This window comes from Leucoraja erinacea, chromosome 26, assembly GCF_028641065.1.
Source record: "Leucoraja erinacea ecotype New England chromosome 26, Leri_hhj_1, whole genome shotgun sequence".
Classification (NCBI taxonomy): domain Eukaryota; kingdom Metazoa; phylum Chordata; class Chondrichthyes; order Rajiformes; family Rajidae; genus Leucoraja; species Leucoraja erinaceus.
Genome location: NC_073402.1, coordinates 27,724,216 through 27,751,656, shown reverse-complemented (window position 1 = coordinate 27,751,656; position 27,441 = coordinate 27,724,216). Strand labels below are relative to the sequence as shown.

At 45.0% G+C, this 27,441-nt stretch overlaps 1 protein-coding gene across 3 annotated transcripts in view; it reads right to left on the bottom strand.

Annotated features, from left to right (window-relative positions):
* Positions 1 to 694: 694 nt before the first annotated feature.
* The window catches only part of LOC129709878 (glutathione hydrolase 1 proenzyme-like), a 39,381-nt gene continuing 12,634 nt past the window's right edge, over positions 695 to 27,441 (bottom strand). For all 3 annotated transcript variants that reach the window (XM_055656521.1, XM_055656520.1, XM_055656522.1), the window contains exons 5-13: positions 23,490 to 23,682; positions 18,885 to 19,048; positions 16,322 to 16,468; positions 14,422 to 14,558; positions 11,644 to 11,825; positions 9,812 to 9,936; positions 6,471 to 6,583; positions 2,570 to 2,698; positions 695 to 1,078 (exon numbers count right to left, since the gene is read on the bottom strand). In XM_055656521.1, coding sequence (XP_055512496.1) covers positions 914 to 1,078; positions 2,570 to 2,698; positions 6,471 to 6,583; positions 9,812 to 9,936; positions 11,644 to 11,825; positions 14,422 to 14,558; positions 16,322 to 16,468; positions 18,885 to 19,048; positions 23,490 to 23,682 — 1,355 coding nt within the window. In that variant the 3' untranslated portion in view covers positions 695 to 913. The remainder of the gene's footprint in view (positions 1,079 to 2,569; positions 2,699 to 6,470; positions 6,584 to 9,811; positions 9,937 to 11,643; positions 11,826 to 14,421; positions 14,559 to 16,321; positions 16,469 to 18,884; positions 19,049 to 23,489; positions 23,683 to 27,441) is intronic.

Here is a 27,441-nt window from a genome sequence, read left to right as displayed (position 1 = left end):
ATTTTCCAACTTATTGCTCCCATTGATGCAAGAAACATTTGAAGAATTTGTCATATTAGGGGCGACACGATGGTGCAGCGGTATAGTTGCTGCCTCACAGCGCCAGAGACCCAGGTTCGATTCCACCCAGTGCTTCTCTGTACAGAGTTTGTACGTTTTCCCCGTGACCTGCGTGGGTTTTCCCCGAGATCTGCGGTTTCGTCCCACACTTCAAAGACGTACAGGATTGTAGGTTAATTAGCTTGGTATAATTGTAAAGTGTTCCTAGTGTGTGGAGGATAGCGTTAGTGTGCGGGGATCGCTGGCCCGGCTGGGTTTTGGTGGGCCAAAGGGCCTGTTTCTGCGCTGTATCTCTAAATTAATCTAATCTAAAAAGTTATAAATGATAGTTTGGAAAAGCTTGAGCAGCGCACAAGCAAATCTACCCACAATAGTCGAGAATCTTTGTTGAGATTAATTGCACCCCATCTTTGCAGTCCTGAGCTTCATAATGCCCCTGTCCCACTTAGGAAACCCGAACGGAAACCTCTGGAGACTTTGCGCCCCACCCAAGGTTTCCGTGCGGTTCCCGGAGGTTGCAGGTGGTTGCCGGAGGTTGCAGATAGGAGAAGCAGGTAGGGAGACTGACAAAAACCTCCGGGAACCGCACGGAAACCTTGGGTGGGGTGCAAAGTCTCCAGAGGTTTCCGTTCAGGTTTCCTAAGTGGTACAGGGGGCATTATCTCTGGGTGGATTACAGCATGAGACATTCTAGCTTTCAACAAAATGGTTTGGTTTGGTTCACAATGTTAAGGTCTCCTGCGAGCCACGAGGTGGTGATAATTCACAGCTAAAAATCTTACTCATATTGGCCAAAATATTCTACAATAATTCACACAATGATGAGTAGGAGTTGAAAAGGCCTCTGAACGACTCAGTATCCAGCAGGGCAGCCACCTTTCCGTATCGCATCTGAAACAGCGTGCCAAACTCCCCCTTCCTTGACAATAGCCTGCACTACTGAAGGCATATCGGCAAAATCCGTGATGTGCATCTTCTTCTTCAGGTTAATCTCCATTTCCTCGCGAAACTGACGGAGCTGGAGAAGTCAAAGGCAGAAAGTGGGAGTTGACTAATCACCAGAATGTTCAATCAATTCATGTCAATTTCAGTACCAAGAATATATTTTTCGATACTGTGAGAAACTAGGGACAGGTTCAAGATATTTGGTGCACGCAAGGCATAAATATACATGGACATTTTAAAGCAGAAAAACGGAGAAAACAAAAACAAGAAGTCGGCAGTTTTATCATTTCAGACGGTCAGAAATTGCAGTCATATAGCATGGAAATAAGTCCTTTGGTCCAACTTTGACCATGCCAACCAAGATTCCCCAATTAACCTAGTCCTTTTTGCCCATGCTGCCACATATCCCTCCAATCCTCTCCTATCCATGCACCTGTCCAAATGTCTGTATGCCCACCTCAACCACTTCCTCTGGCAGCTCGTTCCATATGCCCACGGCCCTCTGTGTGAAAAATTGCTCCTCGAGTCCCTTTTAAATCTTTCCCTCTCACCTTAAACCTATGCCATCTTGTTCTCGATCCCCCGACCCTGGGGAAAAAGACTGTACATTCACCCTATCAACCCCCCCTCATCATTTCTCACGAGGCATGGATTACATCATGAGATATTCTAGCTTTCAACAAAATGGTTTGGTTTGGCTTACAATGTTAATTTCTTCAGCGACCATGTAATGGTGATATTTCACAGCTACAAATCAGTTATAATTTATAAATGATAATTTGGTCACATAAATTATATCATTTATAATTCAACTCAAAATAATCATGGTAATAGACAATTTGATAACATTAGTAATTTTAGGAAGTAAACGTTTATGAGGCACTACACACTGGAGTATTCATAGAAACATAGACAATAGGTGCAGGAGTAGGCCATTCGGCCCTTCTAGCCTGCACCGCCATTCAATATGATCATGGCTGATCATCCAACTCGGTATCCTGTACCTGCCTTCTCTCCATACCCCCTGATCCCTTTAGCCACAAGGGCCACATCCAACTCACTCTTAAAATATAGTCAATGAACTGTGGCCTCAACTACCTTCTGTGGCAGAGAATTCCACAGATTCACCACTCTCAGTGTGAAAAATGTTTTTCTCATTTCGGTCCTAAAAGATTTCCCCCTTATCCTTAAACTGTGACCCCTTGTTCTGGACTTCCCCAACATCGGGAACAATCTTCCTGCATCTAGCCTGTCCAACCCCTTAAGAATTTTGTAAGTTTCTATAAGATCCCCCCTCAATCTTCTAAATTCTAGTGAGTGCAAGCCGAGTCTATCCAGTCTTTCTTCATATATGAAAGTCCTGACATCCCAGGAATCAGTCTGGTGAACCTATGGATGAATTGTCTTCCAATGGCACATTTAAATATCCTACATTCCTATACTGCCATGTGGTCATCAAGAATTATTTTAGTTAGGCACAAAACATTTTGAACAGAATTATAACAACCCACATCTGATGCAGATTAATGGCTCATAATGTTTTATTTTAAGGACCTTTACCGACCTCTTCTGCATTTCGTTCTAGTTGCTCAGACTCAAATTGAACAAAGTTTGGCAGTAGTTGGTGATGGATTCTTGGCCTGTTCACAGCCTTACAAGCATCATCGCCAAACCATAGTGCATGGATAATAACCTAATGAAACAAGAAAAAAGGTGGCAGTTATTGAGTACGAGCCCCGTTTCATTATTTGCCAATTTTATTAAAAGGCCAATTTAAAAAACCAACACAGACAAGTGGCCCAAACGGCAGCGTTTTACGACTCCAACATCTAGTGTTGTTTATTGTCACATGTACCGAGGTCCAGTGAAAAGGTTTTGTTGCCTGCTAGCCAGTCAGCGGAAAGACAATACATGATACAATCGAGCCATTTACAGTGTATAGACACATGATAAGGGAGTAACGTTTAGTGCAAAGTCCGATCAAGGATAGTCCGAGGGTCATCAATGAGGTGGGGTCAAGGAAAGTGCGTCACGTTGCGGCCCCTGTTTCCACTAATCTTTCCACTACCACGCACAAGATGTGACAAGACAGACACCGTTGTATGCGGATGCCGAGACGTGTGTTCAGCTCTGGCTCAACAACTTCTAATCTTGTGTGTGGACTTGACAAGAAGAAGTTCAATGAGGTAAATAGTAGTTCAGCACTGCTCCCTGGTTGTGGTAGGGATGAGCCAGTTGCATGAAAACAGCTGGGAAGAAATTGTCCCTGGATCTGGAGGTGTGCGTTTTTTCCACTTTTGCCTGACGGGAGAGGAGAGAAGAGGGAGTGGCCTGGCTGCAACTTGTCCTTGATATAAAGGGAGGTTGGTTTGTGTGATGGTCTGGGTTGCACGATTCGCTGCAATTTCTTGCGGTCTTGGATGGAGCTGTTCCCAAACCAAGCTGTAATACGTCCAGATAAAATGCTTTCTCTGGTGCATCTGTAGAAGTTGGTGAGAGTTGTAGGGGACATGCTGAACTTCCTACGCCTTCTAAGGAAGTAGAGGCGTTGGTGTGCTTTCTTGGTCGTTGCTTCGATATGGGTGGTCCAGGAGAAGGAGAAGTTGATGGTGATATTGAATCACCAGCATCGTCAATGCAAACTGGCGTATGTGTCTTTCCTGAAGTCGAGCGCTATCTCATTTGTCTTTCTGACATTAAGAGAAAGAATGTTGTCTCGACAAACCCCCCCTTACCTGCATTAACCTGTTACTTGCCTGGCTTTATCCTGCCGCTCTTCTCTTCCAGCTTTCTCCAACCCACCCAACCCACCCCACCCCCCCCCCCCCCCCCCCCCCCCACCACTGCCCGAAACAACTCAATCGGTCTCACGGAGGGTCCTGACCTGAAACGTCACCTATCGATGTTCTCCAGAGACGCTACCTGATCTGCTGAGTTACCTCAACACTTTGTGCCTTTATTTTGTTAACTAGCAAAACCACATGCTCAGAAAATACTACTTTCAAAATCATATCCATTCATGAAACCAATAGCAATTCTTTCATCTTCCACGAATGCATTACATCTTCCGAGCTGAATCGATCCAGTCGGTCAGAATGAAATCGGGTAATTGCTCAGTGAGTGTGCCTGGTGTTTGTCTGCCATCCTTGTAAAAGTAACAAACAATTACTCCCACATCCCTATTCTTTCCTCATCAACTTGCAACATATTTTCTTGTCATGTATTTTCAATTCTCTTCTAATAGTTCCTATTGATTTTGACTTTTTCCACATAGTGCATTCCAGGTCACCATGTCTCACTGGAGTTAAAACATAAAATCCTCAACTTGTTTTGATTCTTTGATAACCTCTTTTTATCGGATTAAGTGAATTAAATAATTTTCTTTGGTGAAAAAGGACCACTATCTGTATGCGACTTCAGTTTAAATAATTGTATATTAAAATATCATCTCCACAATTTCACCTCCACCTTAATGTGCCACCTGTCTTCAAATGGCGTATAACGATTCCATATCAAACCTCAATCAGGAACCACGTTGCTTTGGATCAGGCTCAACCTCAGACATCTGATCTGCCCCCCCCCCAACACGAGACAAGTGATTGGATCTGAACAGCCACAGGGGCATGGGGATGGTAGTGAAGAAATAGCCCCTGAAATGCACGCAGTGAAAACTAACACTAGGCACTGAGCCAACAAAGCTGTCAAAGCTCTGGGTGAATATAATCATTAAAAGCATTCAAATATTAAAACTTACAATCATAACACATAAAACACTGATAAAACATTTTAAAAGCGCTCAACTCGAGCATGGTAATTTGAATTAAAAATAACACCATTCCCCTCTGCTTCCTGAACTGCAGGCCTAGAATTCCTCTTGAAGGCAACATAGTTTTGGATCCTATGCCAGGACAGACCAAAGATCCTATAGCAGAGCAATATAGGCCACTCCTTCTAAATGTAATGAGCTGACGTGTAGTACGCAACGGAGCGGAACGTGGGCCTTTTTTCCATCCATTTCAGTAACCGGACCCGACCCGACCCGACCCGACCCGACCCGACTCGCAGTGTAATCAACGTTACGGGGGAACAGTTTGTGTTAATAAATTATAATACTGAAAATGAGGAGAAGATTTTTACCAAAGAACTTTTATTTTTACGAGGATGTTTCCGTAACCGGCTTCCGCCTATGCACTAGTATCTTTGCTCCGCTACGGGATCTTTGGTGCGGAGACGGAAGCCGGTTACGGAAATGGGGCCGAAAATTACCCATGACCGTACTACGTCTTTTTCCGTCGAGTGATCCATCTTGCTTGCTGTAGGATCTCTGGGTCAGACTGGCATGGGGTCCAACTGACCATGACTCTGACCCGCTCCAGGCCTCTGGACCACGTGGGTGACCTGGTGACACATTCAGCCGCCAGATCCACCTGCAAGTTCCAGACTCGCAGCACACCACAATGATTCAAACTGCCCTTCCTGTCTCCCACCAATGTGTGAATCTCCCCCCCCCCCTCCCAGGACTGCTGCCTTACTTTAGATTTAGCTGCACCATCACACCCTTGTGATGGAGAACAAACGTACCTGTAGTCCATTGGCAGGCAGTGACTGGCAGGCACACAATGAATGGTAAGCGACTAATGGTGGGTGGGTGATGAAACAGGGTAAGACAAGCAGTGGGACCCACCCAGGCAGTGGACACTATGTTGTGGATGACACGAGGAGCCATAGACTATGCAAGAGAGCCGAAGGCTTACAGTGTTGGGCTCATTTTGTCTTTCTACAGTGGGAGTGATTCAGGCAATCCTTTTCCTTTATAAAGTACAAGCATGTGATTAATTCACTGCAACTCCACACTTCTTTGTAAGTGCAATGGTGCAGCAAGTAGAACTCTTGCCCCACAGTTCCACCAAGTTGCATTCATTGCTGACCAGGAGTATTGTCCGTGCGGAGTTGGCCCATTTCTTCCCTGATCACAATGGTTTTCCGCTGGTGCCTCTGGTTTCAAAAGGCAATAGACAACGAGTGTAGGAGTAGGCCATTCGGCCCTTCGAGCCAGCACCGTCATTCACTGTCATCACGGCTGTGATCATTCACCCCACAGTCCAAAGACATGGTGAATTGCTAAGTTAATTGGCCAGGCAAAAATTGTCCCTGGAGATTAAAAATAAAATTGGGGAGAATTGATGGGATTGTCGGCAAATAGGGAAACATCTGTGGTAGGGGGATTGAGGAGGAATTGGGATTGCTCAGTGAGCAGGTGAAGACTTGATGGGCCATAATGGCCACCTATGTGGTAAGGAGATATCATTTTTCAGTGTTTTTGGTCCATTAAATGAACAGGTTGATGTTGAAGACTTCACAGTGTGATATCCTTGGAAGTGAGAAGGAATTTGTGCGAAACAAATTAACGTCTTATCTTTGGTCATCCACCATCCATTATGTAATCCCATGACCTCATCACATACCAGAGCAGTTGCTGTGATGATCCTCGAGCTTCCCGATGCTCCCACTACCATTTTCACATTTTTATCGTTGTCGCGTATAATTGCGGGAGACATAGCGGAGAACGGTCTTCTGCCTAATGGAGAGATATCAACACCGTTACTTCAGTTGCTAATTAATTGCTAATTTATTCTACTCTCATTGCTTGGGGTTATAAATAATTACTGGATAAAATGGTGCAAATTGCACTGATAATTATTGTTCGGGGACTACATCTCCATCAGGGTTTATTTGTTGCCCTTTCATCTCCAGATGTTGGGCACCAAAATATTTTTTTTACACACGCCAGAGATTATTCTAAGAGGAGAAAAAATAGTTTGAAAATAGGAATTAGTTCCGTGAAGATGCAAATCAATGTTGCAGGTCAGGACATTCTTGCCATAGAGGGAGTACAGAGAAGGTTCACCAGACTGATTCCTGGGATGTCAGGACTTTTATATGAAGAAAGACTGGATAGACTCGCTTGTACTCGCTAGAATTTAGAAGATTGAGGGGGGATCTTATAGAAACTTACAAAATTCTTAAGGGGTTGGACAGGCTAGATGCAGGAAGAATGTTCCCGATGTTGGGGAAGTCCAGAACAAGGGGTCACAGTTTAAGGATAAGGGGGAAATCTTTTAGGACCGAGATGAGGAAAACATTTTTCACACAGAAAGTGGTGAATCTGTGGAATTCTCTGGCACAGAAGGTAGTTGAGGCCAGTTCATTGGCTATATTTAAGAGGGAGTTAGATGTGGCCCTTGTGGCTAAAGGGATCAGGGGGTATGGAGAGAAGGCAGGAACAGGATACTGAGTTGGATGACCGGCCATGATCATCTTGAATGGCGGTGCAGGCTCGAAGGGCCGAATGGCCTCTACTCCTGCACCTATTTTCTATGTTTCTAGGAGTGAGAAGGAACAGGAAATATTGTCAGTTTGCTGCTGTGTATCGGGGTGAGGGAAGAACGGAGGCTGGAGTTTATCGGTGGACCCAGGTACAGAGTGGACGATGGGTGGGCTAAATCAGGTGGGGGAGGAGGATGGGACAACAGATGATAATGGCCGGCGCACCCGGTGAAAGATTTATCCATCGGTGCAAAGGTTTGGAGGTGGAAAGAAGAATCAATGAAAATACTTTTGTTGCTAAGACGCGGGTCATGTGGGCAGGATGCGCATTGTCATTTTGATGCTGCAAGAGTTATCCACGGCGCTAACGGAACTAAGTTCAACAGCAGTAAACGCTCTAGCGCGTTCCTGAACCACAGATACGTGAATGTTCCCAGGCAATGTGCTATTTCATTAGCGAGGAGGAAATTACATTCTATCACGTCTGGATTTCATTACGCAATTAGAATCAGGCACTGCAATTGGTTTAAAATGATCTCACAATAAAACTGCGTGAGAAAGGACTGCAGATGCTGGAAAAATGGGAGGTAGAGAAAAATGCTGGAGGAACTCAGCGGGTGAGGCGGCAAAAATGAAGCAAAGGAATAGGTGACGTTTCGGGTCCACTCACAATAAAAGTGGGTATTTATTTAGCCAAATTATCTCTTCTGTGGTTCCTCTCTTCAAAAAGCACACACACACACACACACCCTCTCAGACACACACGCACTCACACACACACACACACACACACACACACGCACACACACACACACACACACACACAGACACACACACACACACACACACACAGACAGACAGACACACACACACACACACACACACACACACACACACACACACACACACATACACACACACACACACACACACACACACACACACACACACACACACACACACACACACACACACACACACACACACACACACACACACACACACACACACACACACACACACACACACACACACACACACACACACACACACACACACACACACACACACACACACACACACACACACACACACACACACACACACGACAATTTAACCTTCTAGCGTCCATGCGTTTAGGATGGGGGAGGCCACCAGAGCACCGAGAGGAAACCCATACAGTCACAGGCAAAACGTGCAAACTCTATACAGACAGCATAGATGTCAAGCTTGAACCTGGGTCTCTGACACAGAGAGACCGCACCTGTATTAGCTGCACCACTGTCTGCCATTGTCAGGCTCTACATAGTAAACCCTCATCCTCTACTTTTGTCACGTTCAACACTTGGCTCCACTCCTTCAAGTGGCCACGCCTACCCTCGATGCCAATGTCTTTAGTTTCCTTTCTAGAGAGGACATCCTTCACCGAAGGCAATAACTCTCAATCTAACAACAGACACAGAACAATACAGTGTGGAAACAGGACTTCAGCCCAACTTGCCCATTCTGACCAAGGGATTGGATGCCTACTTGAGCTGGTCCCATTTGTCTGCATCGGGCCTATATATCTCTAAATCTTTCCCATCCATGCACTTGTCCAAATGTCTTTTAAGCATTGTAATTGTACCTGCCTCAACTACTTCCTCTGGCGACCTTTCCGTATATCTGTAGACATACACTTATGACAAACGTTGCCCCTAAGCCCCTTTAAGTTTTCCCCTCTCACGTTAAATCTAAACTAATTAGTTTTAGACTCCTTTACCCTAAGAAAAAGACTGTGGCCATTTACCTTGCCTATGCTCCTCATTTAGAGATTTGATATATCTCTATAAAGTTAGCCCTCAGTTCAGTCCACTGCAGGGAAGAAAGCTATGTCTAGTTTAGTTTATTGTCACATGTATTGAGGTACAGTGAAAAGCTTTTGTTGCGTGCTAACCAGTCAGTGGAAAGACGGTACATGATTCCAATCAAACTACCATCCTGTGAATCGTTCTCTGCTCACTATCCTGCCTAACGACAGCATCACTATGGATACACACAAAAATCTGGAGTAACTCAGCGAGTCAGGCAGCATCTCTGGAGAAAAGGAATAGGTGATGTTTCGGGTCGAGACCCTTCTTCAGACTGAGAGTCGAGGGAGAGGGAAACGAGACATACAGAGAGATATAGAACAAATGAATGAAAGATATACAAAGAAATAAACGATGATAGAGGAGAGGCCATTATTAGCTGTGGGTCGGGTGAGGATGATAATGAGACTCAATAAGACGATTTTGAAGCTAGTATGTGGGGGAGGGATGGAGAGAGAGGGTTACTTGAAATTAAAGAAATCCGCATCACTATAGTTAGGTGGCCTGAACTGCACTCAACACTAACACGTGTGGTCTCACCAATGTACAGTTGCAACACAAAATCTCACCCGTGCCTTGTACAGTTGTAACATAATATTTAAACAGCATATTAAAAAAAACAATTGTACCTGGTTGAACATAGTTTTGAGAACACGGTGGCAGACTGTGCTTTCCGTTAATATGTAGGGAGAAGTCTGCCATCTGGTTGTTGAATATTATCCCAGTCCCATTGGAACGGACAAATGATCCAAAGCTGCAAGTGCAAAAACCAGAATGAGAGAGACGCCGGCACTGAGAACGGCAACAGTAAATCTCATTTGGAGCGACAGAGAGTGCCGACAGTGTATCTCATGGAGCTCAATAAATGGATTCAATAAAATCTCCTTGAAAAAATATCTGGAAAACAAAGTGACTGAACATTTCACTCAGGCATGACCCAGTGTAAACAGTTTTCTCTATTTCCATACGTGGGGTTTATGTAATTATAAAATAATTAATAGCAATTGCTTAAAAAAACAGACTAAATAAAACAATCTTCCCATTAAAAGACATTTGAACAGGCACTTGGAAAGGATAAGTTAAGAAGAATATGGGCCGGTGAGACTAGTGTAGTGTGTTGGTCAGCATGGACATGTTGGGTCGAAGGGCCTGCTCCACACTCTATGAATCTATGTAACAATTGAGTAATCTCACAATGTAAACTTCTCTTGCAGCCCGGGCCTCTTAGATTGGGCCAAGCCGCCCGCGACTTTGTTTGACAACGTCCAAAATGGTTTTGGTAGATGCATGATGTTTGCACCAGCTGACGTTCTTACAGCTGTAACTCCTGTCTGGCATGTACTGGGGAACGGGCACCGCACACCTCCAACTGAAATCCTGGGATCAGAGATGAACGCCCAGAGTGATGGCTGGGGAAAGCCAGCAAAGAACCGAAGAATAACCTCGGGGGCCAACATTGGACGGGATCAAACACAAACACATCTTCACCATACAGTAAAGATAGTTACACCAACACCATTTGCAACTTCCAACTACAATGTCACAAACGCATACTATTCATGCTTTCATAGAAACATAAAACATAGAAAATAGGTGCAGTTGGAGGCCATTCGGCCCTTTGAGCCAGCACCGCCATTCAATGTGATTATGACTGATCATCCCCTATCAATAACCCCGTGCCTGCCTTCTCCCCATATCCCTTGACTCCACCAGCCCCGAGAGCTCTATCTAACTCTCTCTTAAATCCATCCAGTGACTTGGCCTCCACTGCCCTCTGTGGCAGGGAATACAGCTTTTCCACGAAATCACATCATGCATAAGGATGTAATTTCCCAAAACCTGCACAACACACAGAATTGGTGGCAAACATAGTCAGCAATCAATTTTCAGGTTAAGTTTTATTATGGAACTCATACAACAATAGGGTGGCACGGTGGCGCAGCGGTAGAGTTGCTGCCTTACAGCGCTACCGACCCCGGGTTCAATCCTGACTACGGGTGCTGTCTGTACGGAGTTTGTACGCTCTCCCCGTGATCTGTGTGGGTTTTCTCTGAGATCTTCAGTTTCCTCCCATACGCCAAATACATACAGGTGTGTAGTCTGAAGAAGGGTTTCGGCCCGAAACGTTGCCTATTTCCTTCGCTCCATAGATGCTGCTGCACCCGCTGAGTTTATCCAGCTTTTTTGTGTACCTTCGATTCTCCAGCATCTGCAGTTCCTTCTTAAACACAGGTGTGTAGGTTAGTTGGCTTGGTACAGATGTAAAATGCAAATGTGTGTGTGCAGGGGTAGTGTTAATGTGCGGGGATCGATGGTCGGGATCGAACCTGGGTCTCTGGCGCTGCAAGCGCTGTAAGGCGGCAACTCTACCGCTGCCGTTTACTAGATTGACTTTTATTTTCAACTGACCTATTTCAGTGCAGCTATAACACTATTCAATAATAAAAGGGAAGATACTCACCGGCCGTTGATGGTGCTGGTAACGGACACTGCGCTACCATCTGTCGCGACCACTGAGAGATGGGATGTTCCACTCTGTCCTGGTAAAAAGCATTTTATCCCATAATCATCAATTCCTTCACTAGTGTTACTGTCGTTGATCCTCTCTCTAATTTCATTTGCTTTTGAAATCATCTCCATCGCCTGTGTGTTTTTTTTTTAAATGACAAAAATTAGTTAAAACAGCGCACAGTGTGGAGAAAAATGACAATAAATAGCACCTACTCATGCAAAAATCATTGTAGAATTAATATCCTCATAAATCCAGGTGAGAACATGCCTCAGATTTCTAAAATGACCAGTCAAAGTTTCCAAAGCACATTTTAAAAAAATGAAGCAATCCTTTCATTTCATGGTGATTTTTTTTTCTTGTGTGGAAATGTCCAATATATTTCCAATCTGGAAGCTTTGCTCACTTAGTCACACGGCCCTTCATCCCAACGTGTCCATGTCTACTAAGATTCCCATCAGAGCTAGTTTGACCAGCGAGTACAAGCCCACGATAGACTCAGCTTGTTCTCGCTAGAATTTAGAGGATTGAGGGGGGATATTATAGAAACTTACAAAATTCCTAAGAGGTTGGACAGGCTAGATTGTTCCCGATGTTGGGGAAGTCCAGAACAAGGGGTCACAGTTTAAGGATAAGGGGGAAATCTTTTAGGGCCGAGATGAGAAAAACTTTTTTCACACAGAGAGAGTGGTGAATCTCTGGAATTCTCTGCCACAGAGGGTAGTTGAAGCCAGTTCATTGGCTATATTTAAGAGGGAGTTAGATGTGGCCCTTGTGGCTAAAGGGATCAGGGTGTATGGAGAGAAGGCAGGTACAGGATACTGAGTTAGATGATCAGCCATGATCATATTGAATGGCGGTGCGGGCTCGAAGGGCCGAATGGCCTACTCCTGCACCTATTTTTCTATGTTTCTATGAACCATGCCCCACCAAACCTTTCCTATCCTATCTGTGCACCACTACCCACCCACTCACACACTCATCAGCCACCTCCTTTCTCAGCCAAGCTGAAGTCTTCATCATCCAATCGTAACAATCACCTTAGAACCTACAGCACCAGAGTGGAAGCAATTCCTGATCTAAATGTATTTTAAATGTTGTACTGTACCTGCCTCAACCATTTCCTCTAGCAGCTTGTTCCGTTTAATACTTGATACCCATTGAGCCTAGAATTTAAGTCAGATCAACTTTGCGAGCAGATTCCTATATTACATTACTTGGTGGAACTGGCTGGCTACTCTATTGAAACTGGAACAATTTGCACGAATAAAACACCTTTTCTTTAGCTGATCAGGCAAATGGAGAAAGAGCATTCAGGGTGATACTAAGAATCTGAACCCCATATAATGTAATGATAGCACATAGAAGCCCAGTGTAGGAGATGGAAGGCCTCAGCGAAGTTGAAGTCTTCATTACGCAATCATATCAATGACCTTAGATTAGGGGTTCCCAACCTTTTTCATCCCGTTTACCCCAGGCAACTTTAATATTTCACTTATTTATGAACAACTAATGATGAACAGACACCGGTTTACCAGAACCAAACACAGTCAGTCAATGAGAAAAATATGTACAAATCCAGAATCAACAAATTTACCCCCTAGGTAGGTGAAACTTCCCCCCTGGGGGGGTAAATTTACGGTACACAAAATTGCTGGAGAAACTCAGCGGGTGCAGCAGCATCTATGGAGCGAAGGAAATAGGCGACGTTTCGGGCCGAAACCCTTCTTCAGACTGATGGGTGGTGAGGGGGAGAAGGAAGGAAAAAGGGAGGAGGAGGAGCCCGAGGGCAGGGGGATGGGAGGAGACAGCTCGAGGGTTAAGGGGAGGAGACAGCAAGGGCTAGCAAAACTGGGAGAATTCAATGTTCATGCCCGCCGGATGCAGGCTACCCAGGCGGAATATGAGGCGCTGTTCCTCCAATTTCCGGTGTTGCTCACTCTGGCAATGGAGGAGACCCAGGACAGAGAGGTCGGATTGGGAATGGGAGGGGGAGTTGAAGTGCTGAGCCACCGGGAGTTCAGGTAGGTTATTGCGGACTGAGCGGAGGTGTTCGGCGAAACGATCGTAAATCAGCTGACATCTAGAGCAGCGGATGCAGTAGATGAGGTTGGAGGAGATACAGGTGAACCTTTGTCGCACCTGGAACGACTGCTTGGGTCCTTGAATGGAGTCGAGGGGGGAGGTGAAGGGACAGGTGTTGCATTTCTTGTGGTTGCAACGGAAAGTGCCCGGGGAGGGGGTGGTATGGGAGGGAAGGGAAGAATTGACAAGGGAGTTGCGGAGGGAGCGGTCTTTGCGGAAGGCAGACATGGGGGGAGATGGGAAGATGTGGCGAGTGGTGGGGTCACGTTGGAGGTGGCGGAAATGGCGGAGGATTATGTGTTGTATTTGCCGGCTGGTGGGGTGAAAGGTGAGGACCAGGGGGACTCTGCCCTTGTTGCGAGTGCGGGGATGGGGAGAGAGAGCAGTGTTGCGTGGTATGGATGAGACCCTGGTGCGAGCCTCATCTATGGTGGCGGAGGGGAATCCCCGGGTAAATTTACCCCAGGTTGGGAACCCTTGCCTTAGTACCTACGGTACCAGAGTGGAAATGATCCCACGATGACGAGGAAGGAATACAATTGCAAGGTGACACGTTTCCACATGCAGTTTCCATTGTAAATGCTGGCCATGGGATTTATCAATGACATTGTAAACAGCAAGGGCATGCAGGTGAATTCCTCTTACCTTCCTGTGGTCACTGGACGTTGGATAATCCAACTTGCTTCTCTCTGCGAATGCAAATTTGAAGGCTTCGATAATTCTATGGTATGTTAGAGCTCTCTGTTCTTGAGTGGATATGCTCTCTCTGGAAAATTTATATCCTAAAAGCAGAAACACATCAGAGTCTCACTATGTAGTGGATGAGACCATGCAAACCTACTTTTCAGAGGATCTGTGTGTGTGGCACAGTGGTAGAGTTGCGGCCTTACGGTAATTGTATATACTTCTATTACATTCTCCCCTCGGCCCACAATGCCCCAGAGAAAACAATCCAAGTTTAAACTGATTTAAATTTATTCCAGATTGCCGCGAGGTTTGGGGAGAGGTGGGTTTTAGAGTTAACAATCGTCCCCTCAGTGACAACTCAGATACCTACACTCACAGGTCACAATGCCCTGTGCTGCCAAAGATTGTAGTTAAAGTGCCAGAGGAGCAGACTGAATCTGATCACTTTTGTCCAATTTCTCCATTTAGAAACATAGCAACATAAAAAATAGGTGCAGGAGTAGGCCATTCGGCCCTTCGAGCCTGCACCGCCATTCAATATGATCATGGCTGATCATCCAACTCAGTATCCTGTACCTGCCTTTTCTCCATACCCCCTGATCCATACCCCCATACCTCCATACCCCCTGTAAATGCATTTCGTCTCTGTACTGTACACTGACAATGACAATTAAAATTGAATCTGAATTGAAAAATTGAATCTGAAATGATCCCTTTAGCTACAAGGGCCACATCTAACTCCCTCTTAAATATAGCCAATGAACTGGCCTCAACTACCTCTGTGGCAGAGAATTCCAGAGATTCACTACTCTCTGTGTGAAAAATGTTTTCCTCATCTCGGTCCTAAAGGATTTCCCCCTTATCCTTAAACTGTGACCCCTTGTTCTGGACTTCCCCAACATCGGGAACAATCTTCCTGCATCTAGCCTGTCCAACCCCTTAAGAAATTTGTAAGTTTCTATAAGATCCCCCCTCAATCTCCTAAATTCGTCTTTGGAGTGCGGGAGGAAACTAAAGCTCTTGGAGTAATTCTAGCGAGTACAAACCGAGTCTATCCAGAGTCTATTTGATCTTCAAAGATCTGCAAAACAGTCTGAAGAAGGGTCTCGACCTGAAATTCCTTCTCCCCAGCGATGCTGCCTGTCCCGCTGAGTTACTTCAGCTTTTTGTGTGTCTAGCTACAAAATAACAGCCATGAACCTGGAGATACAGAGCCGACGGCTCGATTGCAATCACGTATAGTCTTTCCGCTGACCTCAGTGGAGCTAACGTCACAACGGCTGGGAAGGCGGATGAAGGCTGCAGCAGAAAAGGGTCTCCGGTCGTCTTGGACTCCATGCCACTGGATCCTGACCCAGATCTGTCAAGGACCGTGCGGTGGCTGTCTGTGTCTGTCCACCAGTCTCCCGACGTTAAACAAAGTCACGCACTCAAAAGAGGACAGTCATACTCGCTGACGATGAATCATGTATAGTCTTTCCGCTGACTGGATCGCACGCAGCAAAAAACGTTCCACTCTACACGTGACGATAAACTAAACTAAAAGTTAAGTATTTAAGAAGGAACTGCTGATGCTGGAAAATCGAAGGTACACAAAAATGCTGGAGAAACTCAGCGGGAGCAGCAGCATCTATGGAGCGAACGAAATAGGCAACGTTTCGGGCCGAAACCTGTAAGGGTTTCGGCCCGAAACGTTACCTATTTCCTTCCTGAAGGGTTTCGGTCCGAAAAGCGTTACCTATTTCCTTCCTGAAGGGTTTCGGCCCGAAATGTTGCCTATTTCCTTCGCTCCATAGATGCTGCTGCACCCGCTGAGTTTCTCCAGCACGTTTGTGTACCTTTAAAAGTTAAGTATTACCTTCAAGGATTTTGAGAATGAGCGCAAGGACTGGCCCGCCCGATGGAGCACCAGGGACATACAACGTGTAGTCACCCAGGGCCACATTTAATGCGGTCTCTTCTCTCGCCTTATACTGCATCAGGTCCTTTCGGGAAATCATCCCACCTAGAGGGAAAGAGAGATAGGCATGACTGCCCAGTCCATTGAGCTGTTGAATAAGATTCTAAAATGGTTGCATTAAAATAATTGGACAACACCTTCAGAAAATAGAACACGTCGACATCAGTAGTCGGAGACGCCCAGAGTCAAGTCAAGAGAGTTTTATTATGCAACGCAAAACATGCTCTTTCCAATAAGTTTAAAGTATTTAATGGTGGGTTTTTGCAAAAGGAAACAAAGAATAGGTCCAGAAGATTTGTGAACAGAAATAGCAGATGAATTACTTACAGCTATTGTTTAAAAAAAAATAAGGCACAGTCTCTGATCTGTCCACCCTGTGGGTACAGTCTCTTGTGACCGACATCTTTCTGCCGATCCCTTCTCTCCTGCGGAGGTGCGGCAAGTAGTGCTGCTACTTTGCGGACCCAATGACCCAGGTTGGATTCTCATCTTCGACGGTGCCTGTGTGGAATTTGCACGTGCTCTGCTCCCTTTTCCCCATAAGATGTGCTAACTGGAAGGTTAATTGGATTGCCAAGAACAAAAATACCCTGAGGATGATTGTAGGCAGGAGAGAATAGATTACAGGATAAAGTATGTGGAGGAAGGAACTGCAGATGCTGGTTTAAACCGAAGATGGAGACAGAATGGTGGAGTAACTCAGCGGGACAGGCAGCATCTCTGGAGATGTCATCTCTGGGTGACATTTCGGGTCCCTTAGGCGAACGAAGAAGAATTGTTTGCCACACCTTCTTGCAGAATGGAGAGAAGAGAAAGAATATATAAAGACCTGCATTTATATAGCGCTTGTCATGGGCTCAGGGTATCAGAACATCCTTTACAACTTGTGAACCACGTTTGGAGTGACGTTGCTGGAATTTAAATTTCAAAAGAAGTTATTCTCTTTCTTGATGACCACAGAATCAGCAGGAAAAAACCCATCTGCTTCAGTAATGCCCTTCACAAATGAAAATCTACCATCATTATTGATCTGGTTAGTTTGTACCTCTACATCCGCCATTGACTCTTGATTGCCTCTTGAGTACAGGAGAGGATTGAGAGGGGAAGGGAGCGGAACAATCTATACCCGCATTGCCTGGACTCAGTGGGTCAGGCAGCATCTCTGGAGAACATGGATAGGTGGCGTTTTGGGTCGGGATCCTTATTCTTAATAAGACTCAAATTCGTAAGTCTGAAGGAAATAAAACACAATGGCGCCAGAGATGCGGTAGTGCATTAAACAAGGAAAGCATCAATCACGCCATGATGAACGTTTAAATAATTAATCAGTCATTTACAAATAAATAATGATCTTTTTGAAGTCAAATCCCAGCAGGATAAGTCGTGCGCCTGAAGCAATCACGGTAGTCTTAGATCAAAGGAAAAGACGAAGAACTTTGCCGAAACAGGTTTGGAAATCTTGAGGTTTGGACATTTTTCAGAAGTCAGCAAAGGTGACTTACAGTTAAAGAGTTAGTTGCACAGCGGGACTGGCAGCATCTCTGGAGAGAAGGAATGGGTGACGTTTCGGGACGAGACCCAATCTGTTGTACGTATGATGTTTTGGGTTGAGAACTTTCTTCAGACCCGCTGAGTTCATCCTGCTGTTTGTTTCCCCATACTCCCCTTAACCCCCCCCCCCCCCCCCCCCCCCCCCCCCACACCTTCCCCAAGAACAAATAATAGAAAAGTGAACTTGACCAAGTTCTACTTTTGATGATTATTTTTGGTTTGTACAGCTAGTATTGTTACTACATAACATTTCTTGGAGGATTTTGCACAGAGCATCACGGCATACTAAGTAATAGATTCAGAAGGTATTAAACATAGAAAATAGGTACAGGAGGAGACCATTCGGCCCTTCGAGCCAGCACCGCCATTCATTGTGATCATGGCTGATCGTCCCCTATCAATAACCCGTGCCTGCCTTCTCCCCATATCCCTTAACTCCACTAGCCCCTAGAACTCTATCTAACTCTCTCTTAAATCCATCCAGTGGCCTGGCCACTGTCCTCTGTGGCAGGGAATTCCATAAATCCACAACTCTCTGGGTGAAAAAGTTTCTTCTCACCTCAGTCTTAAATGACCTCCCCTTTATTCTAAGACTGCGGCCCCTGGTTCTGGACTCGCCCAACATTGGGAACATTTTTCCTGCATCCAGCTTGTCCAGTCCTTTTATAATTTTAGATGTTTCTATAAGATCTGCCCCCCCTCATCCTTCTGAACTCCAGTGAATGCAAGCCTAGTCTTTTCAATCTTTCCTCATATGACAGTCCCGCCATCTCAGGGATCAATCTCGTGAACTCACGCTGCACGTCTACGTAATTAAAACTGAAACACAATTAAAACATAAGGACTGGAGACATTCAAACTTTGAATTTGGTGGATTGGCTATTTATATTCAGATGGTGAGAGTACATACCTGACTGCCTTACAGACTGAACGATATCCTCAGCAATGGGTCCATCATAAAATGCGTCTGGCCCTTCATCAGCTATCTTTTGCAGTGTATCCGCTAATTGTGGAAAATATATTAGGTCATTTTCATTCAAAATTCTGTTGCTGTTTTTCTTACAGAACACATCACTGTGAAAATAAAAGATTTTTTTATGATTATCATTTTTCCCCTCATGGTCAGCAACAAGGCAAATTCATCAATTCCAGTTCACGCCCAGTGGATGAGCTGAGGAAAGAATATTTCTCTCTCTGCAGATGCTGCCTGACCCGACCAGCACCTCCTCCTGACCCCATAGAAAGGGCTCGACCAGAAAAGTCACCCATTCCTTCTTTCCAGAGATGCTTCCAGAAATGTGTTACTCCAGCATTTTGTGTCTATCTTCCAATATATTTCCAGTGGGAATGCATGCATGGATAGCAAAATGGGTAAACAAACTGCATCGTATTACAGATATTAACCTAAGGTTAATTTCTTTTTTTTTTGATTTTTTTACATTTTTTTTTAAATTAGAAGCAATTGTACAGAGAAAAACCATTCGGCATCTAAAATGATACAATCATTGTACAGCTTCATGTTTAACCTTATAACCTAAATCATGAAAATGAAAAAAGAAAAGAAAGAGAAAGCAAGAAAGGTAAGAAGTGGAATGTCCAAAAATAGATTGAAGAAGAACAAAAGAAAATCCTCTAAACTATCAAGGCATTGTAGCAGAAAGATATGGGAATAGAAAAAAGAGAAAAAGAAAAGTGGAGATATACCTTGTCCCTTGTCCCTTGTCCCCCCATGTTTAAGAAGGAACTGCAGATGCTGGAGAAATCGAAGGTACACAAAAAAGCTGGAGAAACTCAGCGGGTGCAGCAACATCTATGGAGCGAAGGAAATTGGCAACGTTTCGGGCCGAAACCCTTCAGGTAGGAAATAGGTAACGTTTCGGGCCGAAACCCGGAAGGGTTTCGGGCCGAAACGTTGCCTATTTCCTTCGCTCCATAGATGCTGCTGCACCCGCTGAGTTTCTCCAGCTTTTTTGTCTACCCTTGTCCCCCCTGCCTGCCTCACCCAACCCAGCATCGGATTTAAATTTAAATTTCTGTTGCACCATACTATTGTTGTAAGAATTCGGTAAAGGCTAAGGTTAATTTTAATGAGGCTCCATGCTGGGAGCATGTACGTTTTCTATTGAGCAGCTTTCATAAAAATTGAGTTGGTTGCATTGAAATTCGTGCCTGGTTGGTAGCACTGAACAGGGGGCTCATGTTGTCGACCTCACTGTGGTGAGCCCTGTCAACTGACCTCGGTCAAGTGGACGACAACAAACAGAGACAGCAGCAGCGCTGCAACTTGGCGCCCAACCCGGAGCATGCGCCCTTTTTACAGACGTCGAACCGGATGGCATCACCCTGCTGCAGACCTCTGCTGCCTCAAACGCGGGAAGAAGAAGCACTGAGCACTTTGATCATGTCAACACATTGACTTCCAACTGACATGAATTTTTTTAGCATTTTTACTTTAAAAGTTAAATGCAACCTGGCAATGACACCAACAAAATCTGCACGTGTGATTTCTTTTTGTTTTCTAAAATATCGAAGCCTAGAATATGGAACAGTACAGTGTAGGAACAGGTGCTTTGACCCACAATGTCTGCACCGAACATGATGCCAAGTTAAACTAATCTCTGCCCGCATGTAATCCATATCCCCCCTATTTCCCGCACATCCATTGGTGGCGGCAGGTGGCGCAATGGGCTAAGTGTTCGGCTGGCGACCGGAAGGTAGCCGGTTCGAATCCCGCTTGGAGTGCATACTGTCGTTGTGTCCTTGGGCAAGACACTTCACCCACCTTTGCCTGCGTGTGATGTGTGTGAGTGATTGGTGGTGGTCGGAGGGGCTGTAGGCGCAGATTAGCAGCCACGCTTCCGTCAGTCTGTCCCAGGGCAGCTGTGGCTACAGAAGTAGCTCACCACCACCGAGTGTGACTGAGGAGTGAATGAATAATGCGATGTAAAGCACCTTGAGTATCTAGAAAGGCGCTGTATAAATCCCATCCATTATCCATGTGCCTGTCCCAATGCAACTCTTGCATCTGCCTCCACCGCCTGGCAGTGTTGTTTTCCAGCCACCCACCGCTCAATGTGTATAAAATAAATTGGTTGTAGAAACTAAATCACACAAAAAAGAACAAAATTAATTCAACCAATTTTCTGAAACAATATCCTGGTATTTACCATCAGTTGTTCCTTCTGTCACCTGTTCATGATCATTGATAACATGGTCATAATGTCATAAGTGATTGGAGTAGAATTAGGCCATTCGGCCCATCAAGTCTACGCCATTCAATCATGGCTGATCTATCTCTCCCTCCTAACCCCATTCTCCTGCCTTCTCCCCATAACCTCTGAATAGAGAATAGTTGTCGGTGATAACAAAGGCATCGCAGGTATAGAAGAATGGTCATGTGCTGCCGCTAATGAAATTCTATTTCTCCTTTTGTAGAGAAATACTTTAAATAACGGCAAAAATATCTTGATGTATAATATACTGTTATACTGCATGAGTATAATATACTGTACGGGTCTGAAGAAGGGTCTCGACCCGAAACATCACCTGTTTCTTTTCTCCAGAGATGCTGCCTGACCTGCTGAGTTACTCCAGCATTTTGTGTCTATCTTCAGTGTAAACCAGCATCTGCAGCTCCTTCCTACATATATCGTTAACATTATGAATGAATAGCTGCCGCTGGCTTGCACAATACATTGCTTTAATTTTCCTAATTGGGTCCGGTAGAAACTACATCATGAGATGATCCGTAGTGGCGGAAGTAGTGGTCAAAATCTGGGCCAGATAGATTTGCAGTAATCAACTGAAAAGTTAAAAGTGGCAACTTAGATTCAGTTTGATATGAATCGTGCAATATGCACAATGGCTTCCCTTCCCCCACATCACACCAGCTCCAGAATCCAGCAAGCTACTCTTGATCCCTCATCCATCCTACTTCCCCTTGCTCAAATTGGTGTTATTGGTGTAGCCCTCATGCCAAGATATACATGGGCGGCACGATGACACAGCGGTAGAATTGTTGCCTCAGCGCGAGAGACCAGGGTTCGATCCTGACCATGGACCAGGAAAGCTTTTGGTGTGCTGGCCTTTATAATTCAGAGCATTGTGTATAGGAGTTGGGATGTAATGTTAAAATTGAACAAGGCATTGGTGAGGCCAATTCTGGAGTATGGTGTACAATTTTGGTCGCCTAATTATAGGAAGGATGTCAACAAAATAGAGAGAGGAGATTTACAGAGGAGATTTACTAGAATGTTGCCTGGGTTTCAACAACTAAGTTACAGAGAAAGGTTGAACAAGTTAGGTCTTTATTGTTTGGAGCGCAGAAGGTTAAGAGGGGACTTGATAGAGGTCTTTAAAATGATGAGAGGGATAGACAGAGTTGGCGTGGATAAGCTTTTCCCACTGAGAGTAGGGAAGATTCAAACAAGAGGACATGACTTGAGAATTAAGGGACAGAAGTTTAGGGGTAACATGAGGGGGAACTTCTTTACTCAGAGAGTGGTAGCGGTGTGGAATGAGCTTCCAGTGGAAGTGGTGGAGGCAGGTTCGATTTTATCATTTGAAAATAAATTGGATAGGCATATGGACGGGAAAGGAATGGAGGGTTATGGTCTGAGTGCAGGTAGATGGGACTAGGGGAGAATAAGTGTTCGGCAGGGATTAGAAGGGCCGAGTGGCCTGTTTCTGTGCTGTAATTGTTATATGGTTATATGGTTATATATATTGGTGTTGCCCTCATGCCAGGATAAACATGGGCGCCACGATGGCACAGCGGTAGAACTGTTGCCTCAGCGCGAGAAACCGAGGTTCGATCCTGACCATAGTTTAGTTTAGTCTAGAGATACAACGCGGACACAGGCCCTTTTGGCCCCACCGAGTTCACGCTGATCAGCGATCCCCATACACTATCACTATCCTACACACTAGGGGCAATTTACAATTCTTACTGAACCCAATTAACCTGCAAACCTGCACGTAGTTTGGAGTGTGGGAGGAAACCGGAGCACCCAGGAAAAACCCACGCAGTCACGGGGGAACGCGTACAAACTCCTTACAATCAGCACCCCGACTCAGGAGCGTACCTGGGACTCCGGCGCTGTAAGGCAGCCACTCTACCGCTGCGCCACCTTGCCGCCCATTGTTTGTGTGGAGTTTGTACGTTCTCCCTGTGACCACGTGGGTTGTCTCCAGGTGCCCAGGTTTCCTCCCACACTCCAAAGACGTAGGTTAATTAAATGATGGTAAATTATGAATTGTCCCTAGACGTGCAGGTTTGTAGGTTAATTGGCTTCTGTAAATTGCCCCGAGTGTGCAGGATGCAGAAGTGGGATAACATAGAGAACTAAGGCACGAATGATTGATGGTCAGCATGGACTCGATGGGCTGAAGGGCCTGTCTCCACACTGTATCTCTAAACTAAAGTAAACATTAGACTACTTTCTGGATTCTGTTCTCCATCAGCCATTAGATAAGTCAGTGAACTATGTGCCAACATATAGGACCTGGCTCTCACCATAGCGACGAACTCTCTTCTATTTGGAGTTTGTTTGCTTCAAGTGCGACAGCGAGGCTCTTACCCACCGGAAAACCTTTCCTTGCGAATTCAATGGAAGGCTCAAACAATTGCTTCCATGGTAGCCGGCCATGTCGTTGATGTGCAAGAGCATATCCTCTGATTTCGCCTGGAACTCCAATCGACGGCCCACCTGCAAATACGGGGAAACCATTAAAGAAATACCTGGGTTTAAGGTAAAAACTGCAGCATTCAAAACATTACACAGACCCGAAACGTCACCTATTCCGGGTCGAGAGACCCGAAACGCTTTGCTCCATAGATGCTGCCTCACCCGCTGAGTTTCTCCAGCATTTTTGTCTACCTTCGATTTTTCCAGCATCTGCAATTCTTTCTTACACACTAGAAAGGTCTGCGAGACAGACTCGACTAGCTATAAGGAGCAAGCCTTGACCTACAAATGAATAACTGGACTCATCTAAGTAGGAGGAACAGCAGCTCATATTTCGCTTGGGCAGCTTGCAACCCAGCAGTGTGAATCTTGATATCTCTAACTTCAAGTAACCCTTGCGTTCCCTCTCTCTGCCCCTCCCCAACCCTAGTCATCATACTGGTTATACTGTCATCTTGTTGGGCTCCACTATTTGTATTAACTCGTTATGGCCTATCCCACAGCCAACAATGGACCATTGTGGGCTCCACGTTTACTTGATTATCGTGGCTTTCTGCATACCTTCCATTCATTCGTCCTAAGTACCGTCTATATCTCTCGCTTCCCTTTCCCCGACTCTGCGTCTGAAGTAGGCTCTCGGCCCGAAACGTCACCTATTCCTTTTCTCCAGAGATGCTGCCTGACCCGCAGAGTTACTCCGGCTTTCTATATCTAACTGGCCTCATCTTTCCAGTCATCCTCTTCTGTAATTGGATTGGGATCAAAGCCATTCATGCCGTAGCCACCATGGAACATAGTAAAGTGCAGCACGATCCCACCATGTCTGTGTTGAACGTAATGCCAAGATAAACTAATCTCATTTGCCTACAGATGCTCCATATCCCTCCTAAACTAAATAACATGCTAGTTCCGTAGCCATTTATCTATGCGTAAATGTCTCTTTGAATCATGAACATTTGGTCACCATTGCATTCTGATCTCTGTTCATTTTCCGGAGAGCTGACTGAGGAATGAGCGGCTGTATGACTTTCTTCTACAATTTCAAGACAGCTTCAAAGGGTTAAGAAGTGTCTCGACCCGAAACGTCACCCATTCCTTCTCTCCAGAGATGCTGCCTGTCCGGCTGAGTTACTCCAGCGTTTTGTGTCTACCCTCAAAAGGGTTTAGATTAGTTTAGAGGTACAACGCGGTAACAGACCCTTCGGCCCACCGAGTTGGCGCCGGCCAGCGAGCCCCGTAAACAAACATGAACCTACACACACCGGGGACAATTTACAATTATACCAAGCCAATTGGCCAACAACCCTGTGTGTCTTTGGAGAGCGTTTTGGAACTAAAGCTTAGAAAGTTACATAAAGAGAGAAGATATTCTAAGGCCTCAATAGTCAGAGCTCATAATGATGGATGATGTCCACTGAAGTAGTAAGTTACCATATTTCAAGTGTCACTTTAATATATTGAGAATTAATGAAGATGAAACATCCTGGCTTTCTATTTGAGAGAAAATGACACTCAGGCTGTTTTTACATAGTTTGGTTTGTTTACTTATTTATTGTTTCCACGAACGTTTGGTACCTTGGGTCGCAGTCTGATGAATTCCACATTCTCCTGTACACTAAACTTTGGAAGGTTGGACACCTTCATGGGAGTTGTTTTAACTCATTTACAGGATGTGAGTGTCTTTGCTAAGGCCAATGTTCATTCTCCGTCATTGAGCAGGAAATTCTGGCATGCCATCGTCCGAAACTGTTGCATTCAGTTCTGCGGTGACACTCCCACAGTGTGGTTGTGCGAGAGTTCAGAATTCCTGGATTACGTTGTTGTTGTTCCGCAACAATAGACAATAGACAATAGGTGCAGGAGTAGGCCATTCGGCCCTTCGAGCCAGCACTGCCATTCAAAGTTATCATGAATGATAATCCACAATCAGTACCCCGTTCCTGCCTTCCCCCCAAATCCCCTGACTCCGCTATCTTTAAAAACCCATCTCTAGCTCTCTCTTGAAAGTATGCAGAGAACCGGCCTCCACCGCCCTCTGAGGCAGAGAATTCCACAGACTTACAACTCTCTGTGTGAAAAAGTTTTTCCTCGTCTCTGTTCTAAATGGCTTACCCCTTATTTTTTAAACTGTGGCCCCTGGTTCTGGACTCCCCCAACATCGGGAACATGTTTCCTGCCTCTAGCGTGTCCAAACCCTTAATAATCTTATATGTTTCAATATGATATCCTCTCATCCTTCTAAACTCCAGAGTGTACAAGCCCAGCCGTTCCATTCTCTCAGCATATGACAGTCCCGCCATCCCAATGAAAGAATGGTGGTTTATATCCAAGTCTGGATAGTGTCCAATGAGGAAGGATGTTAGAGCTGGTAGTCCCGTGCTCTTGCTGTCCTCATCTACATGTAATCATGTATTGACTTTCCGCTGACCTGTTAGCATACAACAAAAGATTTTGGCTGTACCACGGTATACGTGACAATAAACTGAACTGACACTGAACTGATCTTCTATTGTGGAGAAGTTACGAGTTTGGGCCACAAACCATAATCAGTCTAAACATTTGTTTCACACTCTCTCTTGCCCTCTTGGCCTTAATACTGAGCAATTAGTTTACATGTCCACTTCCAGGTCCAATTAGTGCCTCCCAACAAAAAAAATATATAATGTGGGAGAATCCAAACACACCACTGTGTTTCTCACTGGCTCAGGTGTTGAGTGTTGATATAGCACACCTTTATCATCAATAATGGGTAGTTAGATATAGAGTCATTCAGCATGGAAACAGGCCCTTTGGCCCAACTTGCCCATGCCAACCAGGATTCCCTATCTACAGTAGTCCCACCTGCCATACATTTGGCCCATATCCCTCTAAACCTTTCCTATCCATGTACCTGTCCAAATGTCTTTTAAATGTTAATATAGTACCTGTCTCAACTATGTCCTCTGGCAGTTCGTTCCATACACCCACAACCCTCTGTGTGAAGAAGTTGCATCTCAGGCCCCAACTAAATCTTTTCCCTCTCATCTTAAACCAATATCCTCTGGTTCTCGATCCCCTCTAGATCTAGAATGTCGTGCTTGATTTTTAATAGAGAAAGTTGTACGAGGGGCGACATTAATGTATCTCAGCCCTGGGCATCCTGGCTGCAGAAAAGGCCCAAGGGCCTAAGTGCTAATCGTGCTGCTCTGTTGTTATGGTTGATTTAATAATAATATATTTTATTGTCATTGCACATAGGTGCAACAAGATTTTATTTGAAATGGACATTGGCCAACACTGTACAGGATGCCGAATGAATGGAGTTTGGTGCATTTATCATTCCCTCCCATGAACAGAACATGTAGAGCAGTTAGCCTTTGGAGTGCATGATCAATAGTAAAAGAAAACTGGTATTAGGTGCTCAGTGATTCAGGCAGCATCTATGGAGGGATATGCGCAGATGATGTTTTGGATTAGGGCCCTTCTTCAGACTTTTAAAAGGCTTTAGGACAGAGATATATATATACTGTAGGAAGGGTTTAGAGGGATCTGGACCAAATGCAAGCAAATGGAACTCGTCCAAAATGCCAACTTGATCGACATGGGCAAGATGAGGTGAAGAGTTGGTTTCAGTGTTGTGCAGCTATATGGCTTCAGACCCACTGAGTTCCATCAACAAGATTTCAGAATCTGTAGTTCCTCGTGTCTCCAATAGTAAAAGCCCTGCCCCACTGTACGAGTTCATTCCAAGAGCTCTCCCGAATTTTAAAGAAATCGTGGTAAGCACGGCGAATGAATGTA